Below are 13,008 nucleotides of genomic sequence, written 5' to 3'. Positions count from 1 at the left end.
TTCGCGCGCGGGCGAGGGCCCCCCCCCTGTGGAAAAAAAAAAAAAAAAAAAAAAAAAAATCCCTCACCCAAAGAGAGTGAAATTCAGAAAAGCTGACTTATCTGCTAGCCACATAACCTTGGGTGACAGGCAGAACCCCACCTGCTGACCCCAGAGCCTAAACTCCTAACCACCACAGGCCCAACCTGGTACCCGGCTCTGTAATTCCCCTTCACATGGAAGGACCCTCCGAGTTACTGAAAGAGATGCAGTCCCTCCGGGTCCAACTCAGCGTCCAGAAAAACAGACGGCCATTGGCCACACACCACTGCATGGGAACAGAAGGGAAGGAATGGCTAGTGGCATCTGCCCCGTGGATGGAAAGCAGCTCTGAACCCTCCTTTGCTGGAAGCCTTCATCAGCTCCCTATCACCTTAGGGCAACCTCCTCTAACCGCCCATCCACCTCTGTCTGCACCTCTTACCACAGCACGCATTGTCTCTACTTTTGCCACATGGGGCCTCTTTTCCCAGTCACTCTGAGCCCTCTCCACTTACAACTAGCACACGTGCTGTTCCTCCTTCCTGGAGGACCACCACCACATGGCTGGCTGAGTCAGCATTTAAGACGCTCCCCAGGCCACCCGGAGTGGGCCTTCCTTTAGTGCTTCTGGAAACACTGAGTGTTTGTTGCCCCAGTGGCCGACTATCGGGTTGTCGGAAGAGGCAGGGTGTATTCTATGTTTCTCTATGCAAAGATGCATCATGAGGGGCCAGCAGATGGTGCAGCAGTTACGTCGCTGGCTCCCACATGGCTGGCTACAGGCTGAGTTCTGGACTCTGAGTTAAAACTCACTCCAGGTGGATATACGCGCATGCCCAAGATCCTGGGAAGGGAATGGAGAAGAGATTGTGATGAGGCCGTATCCCTCCCCGGAGGAGGGGGCGATGTCTCACTTTCCCTCTCACTGTCTCTGTCTTTCTCTCTCTCCAGTGAGTGCATGTGCCTTAAGGCAAAAACCTCTTTTTTTAAAAAAAAGAAAAGAAAAAGCGTTATGACTTTTTCTTACAAGCCAATACACTCATCTCCACATTAAGTTCCATAAGGAACTGTGATCAAAACGGCCGACTCCTGGACATTAAGAACTGTATTTAGGGAAACCTTGTATGGGGGAGGAGGGAGAGAGGACCCAGGGCATAGTTTTCCAACTTTCAAGGGCATGCCACCTTATTTCTGTGACTACCCCTTACCTATAAGAGGCCAGTGGCCTGAGTAAAGTGAGTTGGTATATAGCACTTGGCATGAGACTCAGTAATTCTTAGTAACGGGGGCCCTCGAGGATTTCCCCTCATTCTCACCAAGGTATTTTCTCCCTCATGGTATTTGCTTCTCTGATAAGTCTCATAGTCCTGGAAGCCCGAGCAGTACAAGGCAGAGATGTCAACCCCACGGTTGGACAGGTCATAGTTGATAAATGCAGCTTCATAATTATGCAGTTGGGAAGCTAGGTGGTCAGGCTGCCTGGATGATCGGGCCCTTTGCCCACCTCTGACATCATCCCTGGTATCCGGGGAACAGATAGGTCCTCGGAGCCCCAGACCACCTGTGGCCCCAGACTGTAGAAGCTCGATAATCTGGCGTATTAAGCGGTCCAGGAGAGCTTCTTGCTTACAGATGGCCCGAGTGTGACTCTGGTCTTCCAGTGCCAGGCTCTGCTCCATGCGCCTGGCTGTCAGTTGTACGAAATGATCCTCCACCATGTGCTGCAGGTGCTGCATCATCTTCAACAGCTGGGTGTAGATGCTTTGGCCCATGAGGACCTGGCCCTTCGTCTGGCCGCTGGGCATGGAGGAAGTGTCTGACCTGTGACTCATACTCCAGGTATCTGTACTGGCCTCAGCAGGCTGGTCGGAACCTACAGAAAGAGAGACACCATGCTTTGGAGCAAAGGGGACTCCCCTGACTATCAGGTCCAGGCATGACTGGGGCCAAAACTGATGTGAGGCTGGTCCCTGGCCCATCCCACCTCCAGGCATTGGTTATAGGCCCACATTGGTTCAGGAAGTTATCCTGCTATGGGTCAGGCAATGATTGGCCACCAAAGGTTCATGTTTTGGAATTTGGTCTTCAGTTCAATGGTGTAGGGAGGGGATGAGACGTTTAAAAGCTAAGACTTGGTGGATGGTGACAGGATTATGGTGGCATTGCTGTCATGATGGATCAATGGTGTCTCATGAGACCCAATGAGTTCTAGTTCTCATGAGGGGTGTCATGAAGGAAAATGGCCACCCCCAGGTCTTGCACTTGCGTGCGCTTGCTCTCTCTCTCTCTCTCTCTCTCTGAATGCAACTGCTATCCTCTCTGCTTCTGTCAGCCATGTGACATAGCTAGCCTGACGCCAGCCTTTGGACTTTCCAGCCATCAGACTCATGAACCAATGAAATATTTATGTTTATGTCACCCAGTTTCAGATATATTATTGTAAGTAACAAGAGTGAACTAAGGCCCCAAGCCCAGGCACCAAAGCTCTCTGCTGAGATGTCATTAGGAATGTGTCCCAAGGAACCCATTCTCCCGTCTCCCTTCTTGAGAAACACTTGGAGAAAATAGAGAACTGAACAGGTGGACTCTGGGTTCCCTGTGCTTCAACCAGAGTAGGTCCTGGCTTATTGGGCTCTAAATAAGAACAAAGTATTCTGCTGATTAAATATGATAGCAGCGACACTGTAGATCATTCTGCTAGAACAGGCATCAGTAAACTGCCGCCTGGGGGCCATCCTGGCTTGTCATCTGTGTTGTAGACGATGTTTTCTTAGAGCACAGCCACATTCATGGACTCGTGCACTGAAGATGGCTGCCCTTGTACTGTGACAGAGAGGAACAGCGGTGACAAGGGCCACATAGGGCCCACAAAGACTTGCATCTTACAGAGAAGTTTTACCAACCCATTGCTCTAGAATACTCACTTTTCTTTTGCCTATTTTTCCCCAAGCTGGCCATGTCAGATGCTCAAGGCTGACACTTTGACCCCTCAGTCCTCCTACCTCACATGGCTGCCTCTAAACACCTTCACCACTCACCGTGACAGCTTTCATAGGATTCTGTCATTAGCAGCCATGGGCTGGGTACGTGGTTCTCAAACTTTAAAGTCCATCAGAATCACTTGGAGGCTCTGTTTGGGTACACCTGGACAATCTCACCTGTGGACTTCCATTCAGTATGTCTAGGGCAAGACCTGGGAATCTCAGTTCTACCAAATTCCCTTAATTGTACTTAAGAGGACTTCAGACTTTCAAATCAACCTTCCTCCTGAAAACTAGCCAAAAATACTGGATAAATACTGGATATGACCCAAGAAATAGCTTTTCTTTTTAAATTTTTTTGGAAAGGTTTTTGCTATAGGATGCATGCGCTCACCAGAAAGACAGAGGGAGACAGAGAGACAGAAAGCGAGAAATCACCCCCCAGAGGGTATGGCCATGCCATAATCCCTTCTCCTCCATTCTCTCAGGATCTTGGACACGCAGGCACACGCGTCCAGCGTGAATTTAAGCCGCCGAGTCTGGGACTCGAACCACTGTCAACTACATGAGAGTTCAGTGACATAGCCATTACACTAGCTGCTGGTCCCACCTTTTTGGTTTTTTAAAGGTTTTTGCCATAGGGCATGCACGCTCAATAAAGAGAGAGAAATAAGAGGGGAAGTGAGAAAACACCCCTCGGGAAGGATGGCCATGCCACAATCCTTTCTCCTTCATTTTACTCCTGGGATCTTGGGCATGCACACACATGTCCAGCATGATTTTCAAGCCATCAGGTCTGGGACACAAACCACGGTCAACCATGCAGGAGTCCAACACCCTAAACACTATGCTACCTCCTGGCTCTCAAGTACCTCTTAAAGCCTCAAAGAACAAACAAATCAGGTGGTAAAAAACAGAGATAAGAAAATGAGGCCCAATCTGCCTCTAATTCTTTAAGACAACCTTCATACCCCAAGATACCAAGACCCCTTTTTATAAAAACCTAGATTATGCCCCTTCCACCAAATACCACCAAACTCTTCTTCCACTAAGTAACATCCTCTCACATGTATAAAGCCATGTTTCTTCTTTTGAAGCACCAGCACTTGAAAGTACCAAATAATCTGGGAGCCAACAGAGGACGTAGCAGTTCCGTCGCTGGACTCCCACATGACAGATCACAGTTCAAGTCCCGGACCCAGTGGCTTGAAACTCATGTTGGGCGTGTGTGCCCAAGACCCCAGGAAGAGAAAGAAGGAGAAGGAATTGCAGCATGGCCATCCCCTCAGGGGATGATTTCTCACTTTCCCTCTCACTGTCCCTCTGGCGAGTGCATGCACCTTAGGAAATCCCTTACATATATATAAAAAAAAAGTACCAAATAATCTGTCCAACATTTCCAACCATATGCAGTCTGCTTGTAATGTACCCTTAGCAACCTACAATTTCTCCTCGGTGACATTTAATATCGGTCTTTGTTCAGTGTCCTGCTAGGTCAGCCTTCATCATCATAACCTTAGCACAGTACCCGGCATGTAGATAATGAAATAACTAACGGTTAATGATGAAGACAGGTACATCCACGAGAATATTGCCAACCAATGAAAAGATGAGCCATCAATAAGGAATTCAGCCATGGAAGACCCAAGAGACACCTTCATCTGGCAATGACCAGATGAAGCCGTAGGACATCTTAAGTTAGGATGCTAACCTTTCATCAGCAGTCACACAAAGAACTTCACTCACCAGTGTTAGGAACAGATGTGTTCAGGAAGAAATGTAATAAATGTGAGTGTTTATGCCTGGACTAACCCCTCATTCCACAAGCAGAAGGTTTTTCCTGGACCAAACTTCCTGTCCTAGAAGTAAAGAGTTTTATTTCAATGGTGCTCCCAACTCTGGAGGTAGGTAGGCCACACTGTCCTTCAAGAAAATGGGATATCTTGGGACCAGCAGTTAACATAATGGCTAAGTCGCTGGATTCCCATGTAGTTGACCATGGTTTGAGTCCTGGACCCGGTGGCTTAAACTCATGCCGGGTACGTGTGCGTGTGTGCCCAAGATCCTGAGAGGAGAATGGAGGAGAAGGGATTGGGGCGTGATCATCCCCCCTAGTGGGTGATTTCTCGCTTTCTATCTCTCTGTCTCTCTCTGTCTGTCTGGCAAGTGCACACGCCCTATAGCAAAAACCTCTCCAAAAAAAAAAAAAAAAAAAAGAAGGGCTATCTTTGCCTTCCAAAAGGTGGTACCGACATCCCTGTCGGTCCTGAGGAGTGCTGGTGGGAAAGGCCAGGATGTTAGGCGTAACCTCTGTCTAAAAGGCAGGAAGCATTTATCACCAGGGGTCTTTAGCCTTCTCTTGGAACTGGGACCACATATCAAGTATCTTTGTCCCCCGTCACTTTAACAACAAACTCCAAGTTGTGACAGTTATTTGGATAGTTCCATAGCATCAGGCAGACCAGCACGGAGGCCCAGGATTTAAGCAGTTATTCCAGTTCATCTAAACTGGGGGAGAGGGGGGCTCTTGGTCTTCTTGCTCTGCAAGAAGTTGTTACCAGCGTCCCACTAGTCTGTCCCATCTCCCCAGCCATCAATCAGGCACCCCAGGTATCTAGAGTTATGGTTTGGATAAGGGATTGTCTTTCAGAGTTTCGTGTTTTGGAATTTGGTGCTGGCGGCAGTGAGGCCTAGTGGGCAGCGCCTGGATCCGGGTGAATGTAACACTGAGGCGGCACTCTCATGACTAGATTAACGAGACACAGTGAGTTCTGGCTCTCATGAGAAAGGGTAATTCTCACGAGAGCAGGCCGTTATCAAAAGGGAGAGCCGGGGCTAGCAGGTGGTGTGGTGGTTAAGGTGCCAGATCCCACAAGGCCAACTCTATGGTTCAAGTCCCAGACCCTGCTGCTTGAAAACCACATCCAGCACATGTGCGTGCATGGCCAAAATCCTAAGAATGGAGGAGAAGGGTTTACGGCATGGTCATCCACCCTGGGAAGTGACTTCTCACTTTCCTTCTCTTTGTCTCTCTCCAGTAAATGCATGTACTTTATGGCAAAAATGTTTTTTAAACAAATAAATGTTAAAAAGGAGAGATTCCTGTAGCTCTCTCTCGTTGCATGTACCTGCCATCCTCCGTTTCTGTTGGCCACACTACAGGCCAGCCTGATGCCAGGCCTATGGCTTTGGACTTTTCCAGCCATCAGAGTTGTGAGTCTATAAACCCCTATACTATTTTTAAAAATCTAGTCTCAGATATTTGTGTTAGCAATGCAATAACAGACTAAGACAATAGGAAACAGGATCTGGATAGGGTAGGGCAGCTGGAGCGAAGTGTGGCCTGATAGGCCGATGGAGAAGGGAGGTTATTTAACACAGATAGAATGAGAACCTCTCCAGGTAAGCTTACAGAGCAGAAAACGGGAGCCAAGGTTGGCAACTGAAAGAAATGTGTTTTCTTAATAAAGTATGTTTTCTAGGGACCAGCAGATGGCATAATGTAGTTATATCACTGGACTTCCATGTAGTCGACCATGGTTCGCGTCCCAGACCTGCCAGCTTAAAACTCACACCAGGCATGTGTGCATGCCCAAAATCCTGAGAGGTGAATGGAGGAGAATGGATTATGGTGTGGCCATCCCTCCTGGGGGTTGATTTCTTGCTTTCTGTCTGGCTCTCTCTGGTGATTGCATGCATCCTATAGCAAAAACGTCTTTTTAAAAAATGTATTTTCTGATAAGGAAGTGAACATGTGGCAAAGCCTGGAAGACACCTAGAGATTGGATCTCTGTCAAGACTTTCTTTTCTATAGAAAAAGGCAAACATAGGCCTGGCCACAGTGGCACAGTGGACGTGCAACACTCTGCCATACTGGAAGTCATATGGAAGACCTGGGTTCAGGTCCCAGGTTAGCTTGAACGCATCAGGTGTGCATACCTGTGAGCCCGTGATCTTGGCTGGCTGGAAAAGGTCGTGTGCCTTGAGGGAGGAAGGAGATCATGGTATGAGACCCTATTGAGGGTTCTTGTTGAGAGTGGGGAACTGTGGTAGTGGGGGGTCTCTTATAAGAGAAATATTCCAAAGTCACTTTTAAAAGCCTGTTGTAAATGATAGGTAATACATTACCACAAAGGTAATAATGTCCCTAAACCTCAGCCCTAAGTTGTCTAGTGTTGGGATATTCCAAGCCTTCTCTCAAGTCTTGACTACACCCTTGGTTTCAGGATTCCTCAGTCTCCCACCACCTACCTTCCAATCTACACCCAGGGTCTCAAGATCAGACCAACTGGCGCTGACAAAAGCTGAAGGACAGCCCTGGAAGCTGGGAAGGGGAGGTGGACGTGAAAAGTACAGTAGAAACTGGCTGGCCTCCTGTTCATTTGTGAAACTAGTACACGGTCATATGTTTATACCAGTATACTTTTTTAAATTTAATTTTATTTATTTATTTTTTTGCCATAGGGTGTGTGTGCACTCACCGGAGAGAGACAGAGATAGACAAAATGAGAGATTACCCCTCTGGGGAAATGGTCTCTTCTCCCCCATTCTCCTCTTGGGATTTTAGGTGTACATGCCTGTGTGATTTTTAAGCCCCTGGTTCGGGACTCGAACCACAGTTGGCCATGTGGAAGGCCAGTGCCTTAACCACCATGCCACCTACTGGCCCCATACCTGGATAGGTTTAATGTCACTTTGTGTAGTATTCTACAAACCATTTTTAGTTCTGCTTTGCCCTTCCAGCTTTCCGTTCCCTTGCCTTACACAGCCTCTTCTGGTGTCTCAGTACTGTTACCCAGTTTAAATCCTTCCTTGTTAAAGAAGTATGTAAGTAAGTATGATAGGGTTTGTAGAATCTTCTTTATGTGTATATGGGGGAAGTGAGGTATTTAAGGATATAGACCCCTCAGTACAAATTGAAAAATAAAAAGGAAACATCAGGTAGAAGTACCCTAGAGAGACCTAAGTTCTAGGTTGGAAGAATGTTGGAAGAATCTCCTTCCTTGTCCGGGCATCAGTTTCTCCATCTGTCAGATAAGATGATACCACTCTCAGCTAGAGGGGGTGAAACTGAAACTTACAGAGACAAGTAACTTCTATGGTTCCACAAGAGAACAAGGATTTAAACCCAACACCTCCCAGGTTAGCCTTGGGAAGGAGAATGAACTAACAGAAAGCCAGTCTTTGCACAAACTTCAGTCTGGTTTCATGTCACATAATGCCCAGAAAGTCTCAAGTTCTGAAACTGCATTAAAGTCATCCTGCATTGTCGGTGACTCAAAGTCCTTGGCAGAAACAAATACTCAGGAAACTGTTACTGTAGACTTTGAGTTTCTCAAAGAATTATTTTTCAAATGTTTTTCAGCAAAAAGAAAATCCAGGCACATGAATAAGTACTAAAAGCCAAAACTAGTACAGCCAACAGAAAGACCAACTGAACACTAGCTATTGGGAGTAGATGGTAACATAATTGCCTTTCTGTTGAAGGAGATAAAACCCAAGTTTCAGATTTGAAAAGAAAAATTAGAAGTTATTAAAATGACAGACTTGAAAGAAAATTAGAGATTATAGAGGTTAAAATACAGTGACGGAAAAAGAAAAACCTCAAGGGAAGAGTTTAATAGGAGATTAGATACAGCTAAAGAGAAATTTAGTGACCTAGAAGATCAGGCTGAAGAAACTTTCTAGAATGAGGCATGAAGACACAAGAGAAAGGAAGAGAAAGAATATGAAAAGATGTTAAATACACTCACATATACATATTCATTTGGGGTCCCCCAAAATAGGGAGAAACAACCTGAAAAAGATGTATCATCAGGGCCAGCAGATGGCAAAGCAGTTGCATTGCTGGACTCCCATGGCTGACCACTGTTCCAATTTCAGACCTGGTGGCTTGAAAATCATGCTGGGTTCATGTGAGAGTATGCCCAGGATCCCAGGAGGAGAAGATATTGCGGCGTGTCCATCACCCTCCTGCCTGGGGGATGATTTCCCACTTTCCCTTTCACTGTCTGTCTCTCTCTCTCTCTCTCTCTCTCGCTCACTCGCTCTCTTTTCCCAGTGGGCACACATGCCCTAAGGTAAACGCCTATCAAAAGGCAGGGAGGGATGTATTATGAGTGCTAATCAGACACCAAAGAATGGATTCAAGAATGCAAATTAGGGGAACCAGCAGTTAGCGTAATGGCTATGTCACTGGACTCCCACGTAGTTGACCGCAGTTCGTGTCCTGGACCCGGTGGCTTAAAACTCACGCCGGGTGCGTGTGCGTGCCTGCCCAAGATCCCAAGAGGAGAATGGAGGAGAAGGGATTACGGCGTGACCATCCCCTGTGGGGGGTGATTTCTCGCTGTCTCTATGTCTCTCTCTGTCTGGCGAGTGCATGCGCCCTATAGCGAAAACCTCTCCAAAAAAAAAAAGAGTGCAAATTATGATTAAGAAATTTACATCTAAATTATGGTAAGGCCACACACACATACACACAAAGGTAACAGCTCAAGAAATTTACCTTGAAAGGAATAATAGATCAAAAACTATCTCCGGCAACAGTGAGAACCTTAAGACAGTGAAATGTTATTCTCAATGTACTGAAAGAAAAATCTCCCAACCTAGAATCTTGTGGCCAGTACAGGATCAATATTTCAATAGGTAGTACCAATTTCCTTCCCATAGAGAACTAGATTTATTGTAGTAGACTCTAATTATTGGACAAAGTAGGTTTGCCTTTAAAAGTTAAGCCAGAGTGAAAGAAACCAGACATAGCACGTACTGTCCAGGTCTACTTTACAGACCCAGCAAACACAATCAGCTGCGATAGAAATCAGAACAGGGGCTGCCTGGGGTGGAGCTGGGAGTGGGGGCCGGATTGCAATGGGGACCAGGGCACTTTCCAGAAAGATGGATGTGATCTGTATTTTGATGGAGTGGTAGCTGCATGGGTATAGCCTTTTGAGAAAGCTAAAACCACCTACTTATGCATTTTATTATATTTAAACAGGGTTTTTTAAAATGCAGTCATAGCTAACTTAGGGCTCCGTTAAAATCCAAATAACAGAATTTGCAAGGCGAGCCCTTCACATGGACAGACCAATGTGGGGGTAGGCCCCAAGTTTACATAAGGATTTTTGCAAAACCATTTTATAGTAAAAAAAAAAAAGAGAGAGAGAGAGAGAGAGACAGTTCTAAAGTAAGCAAACAAACAAAAACCCATAGGCCAATTAATAAAAAAGAGCAAGTATAGAGAAATAAGAGACTAGAGACTATTTTAAACCATTCTATCTATATGCTGAAGTCTGAATAAAATAGACTCTTCAGTTTAAAAAATTAGTCCTAAATCCAGATGAGAAATTAAGTCAGGTGTCATAAAAATTGTCTAAGACACAGCTAACTCCCTAAACGAATACCTGGACCAGATGCTGTCACAGGGAATCCTGCCATGTCACCTACGGGATTGGATTTTCTTCAGCGCCATTAAACTGTTCTAGAAAAGGCCCGTATTTTATAATAAAATAAATATTGACATCCAGAGTCAACAACATTTATATGAAGAACTATGGATTAATTTCACCTATGATTAGATTATCAGTACCTTAAAAACTTCGGTCAAAGCATCCCTCATTCAGAAGGCCAGCTTTCAGCCCAGCAGGTGGAGTTGTGGTTAAGGTGCTGGATTCCCACATGGCTGACTGCAGTTTGAATTCCAGACCTGGTGGCTTGCTTTCTTGTTTTCTCTATCTCATGAGCATACTTGCCCTATAGCGAATTTTAAAATTATTTATATATATATACATATAGAGAGAGAGAGACAGATTTTTTTGCTATAGGGCACAAGTGCTTGCCAGAGAGACAGACTGAGAAAGTGAGAAATCACCCCTGGGGATGGCCACACCACAATCCTTTCTCCTTTCTTCTCTCAGGATGCACACACGTGAATCCAGTGTGAGTTTCAAGCCACCAGATCCAGGACTCCAAACCTCAGTTGGCCATGTGGGAGTCCAGTGCTCCAACCACCATGTTCCATGGCCCCTGCTGGCCTCGGTAAATAATTTTTTTAAAAGAATTATTTTATTTAACTTGATGGATTGATTGACTGACCAGAGAGGGACAGAGTGAGTGAGTGAGTGGGGGTTGGAGAGTGAGAAAGCAAGCTGCCAGTTCTGGGACTTGAACCACAGTCAAGCCATGTGAGAGTCCAGAGCCCTCAACCACCACCTCTCGGCCCATTTTTTTCTAAAGAAGTAAATAATTCTTTAAATGAAAAAATAAAAAGCCAGCTTCCCACTCAATTGGAAAACAACAGAGGAATTCTCACACACAAGATTAAGTATTGCCTACCATCATTGCTACATACGTAACACTGTACCAGCGACCCCAGCCAATAATAAATAATAGGCAAGGAAAGAAATCAGAGCCGGAAATAGGGATGTTGGATCATCGCTACCTGCAGGTTACTCCTGTATACTTGGAAAACAAGAGAATCAGGAGAAAATCTGTAAGATAACAGCGCACTTTCAGAGAAGGGCTCACCTGACGTCTCTACAAAGCTCATGGAACACAGCTCCAGCTTTGTTTCAGGACATGCGGGCTAGACTTTGGTAGTCAACCCTAGACCAGCATTTCAACCCGGGTCACTCGGCTGACCAGCGAGCCTCATGCTGCCAGTAGCCCCACTCAAATGCAGCTTTATTTCCATTTAACCCTTACTACTGCAGTGAGGGCGGACTTACCCCTAAGTTTCAGGAGGGGCAAGTAAGGACGTAATTTGTTACAGTCCACTGAGTTGCACAAGGTCCCCAGGTGTACACCGTGGCGGTGACGCGGAGCCCCCAACCACAGCACTGTCTCGGAGAGCCAGCGTCAGACTCCGTCTAGGTCCTTGCATGCCTCACCTCATTTAATCCTCGGAATGCCTATTAGTCAAGCTATCATCAGTCTCACTTTACAGACGAGGAAACAGTCGCTTAAAGAACAAAACGGGCCATTCACACAAGCCTCATCGTGAGGTCTGGGAAGGAGAACTTGAGACCTGTCTGTGCTGCCCTCTTCCTGGAAGAATGCTTTTTACCCTCAAAGCTTGGCATTCACTTCTGGGGTCCATGCGTCCCCTGAGCCCATGGGGGGCCCAGGAGTCCCAGGCTATGTCTGATCCAAAGTCCCCCCTCACTCCGTGTGCCCCAGCTCTGACTCCCGGTCACTCTGTACTCACCATCTCTGTTTTCACTCATCTCTTCTCCAGCCTAAAACCCTTCCACCAGCTGAAGTCGTCCTTGACTGCCAGGGAGCAGAGACCTCCTCCAAGGCCGTCCTCCTCTCACTAAGCTTGTTCACCGCCTTGGCCCCCACGCTCGCTTTTAAGCGCTCGGTGATTTATGGGTAAGAACAAGATCCACCTTTTCCTTTCAGAGCGCTCTCCCCTAGGTGCTCCCTGTTACCTAACATGGTCTTTCTTTGCACCATTACAGAGAAAACGCTCAGCAACACCCACCCTGGGAGAACAAGGCCTTGGAGCCGTGGGTCTCAAACGATCGATCCAGCGTCACCTAAAGAGCTAATGAAGACCCAGACACCCAGGCTCTTCATAGCAGGCAGGGCCTGGGCGGGTGCAGGTTAGCCCCTCAGCCAGGTGATTCTAATCCTCGCCAACTACCTGGTACTACTAGAGCCAGGGAATCCCAATTAAAGCACAAGCCGCTAACTTCCCCGGCTCTGGGGAGGCCATGCTTTGAGAGCAGGTGGAAGCAGGTAGCCCAGGACAGTAAGGACAGCTTGGTAAGAAAGCACCGGACCCAAGGAGCGCTGGCTCCCAGTCCCCCGGGCATACCTGATTGCTGGTCTTGGCAAACCTTCCCAGACCTTCTGGCTTCTGGTTTCCCCTTATTCCAGGGGAAGAGAGGACCCCATCAGGGAGGAGGATGTGGAGAGGCAAGGGAGGCTCCATGCCACAGCAGGAGGGCAAACGGAACTGCCCAGGGACTTTTATGTTGTGGGTTTCTCAGTTTTGCCCCGG

The 13,008-nt window shown here is 46.8% G+C and overlaps 1 protein-coding gene across 1 annotated transcript in view; it reads right to left on the bottom strand.

Annotated features, from left to right (window-relative positions):
• Positions 1 to 12,428, bottom strand: part of LOC102497328 (putative inactive 1-aminocyclopropane-1-carboxylate synthase-like protein 2) — a gene marked incomplete at its 3' end in the record, with an annotated part of 18,886 nt that extends 6,458 nt beyond the window's left edge. The window contains exons 1-2 of the mRNA XM_006159134.1: positions 12,208 to 12,428; positions 1,338 to 1,894 (exon numbers count right to left, since the gene is read on the bottom strand). Of these exons, the coding sequence (XP_006159196.1) occupies positions 1,338 to 1,894; positions 12,208 to 12,226 (576 nt within the window). The remainder of the gene's footprint in view (positions 1 to 1,337; positions 1,895 to 12,207) is intronic.
• Between the last annotated feature and the right edge of the window lie 580 nt (positions 12,429 to 13,008).

This window comes from Tupaia chinensis, unplaced genomic scaffold, assembly GCF_000334495.1.
Source record: "Tupaia chinensis unplaced genomic scaffold, TupChi_1.0 Scaffold000625_1, whole genome shotgun sequence".
NCBI lineage: Eukaryota > Metazoa > Chordata > Mammalia > Scandentia > Tupaiidae > Tupaia > Tupaia belangeri.
The sequence above is the reverse complement of the archived record's forward strand: the minus strand, read 5'-3'. Positions and strand labels throughout refer to the sequence as shown.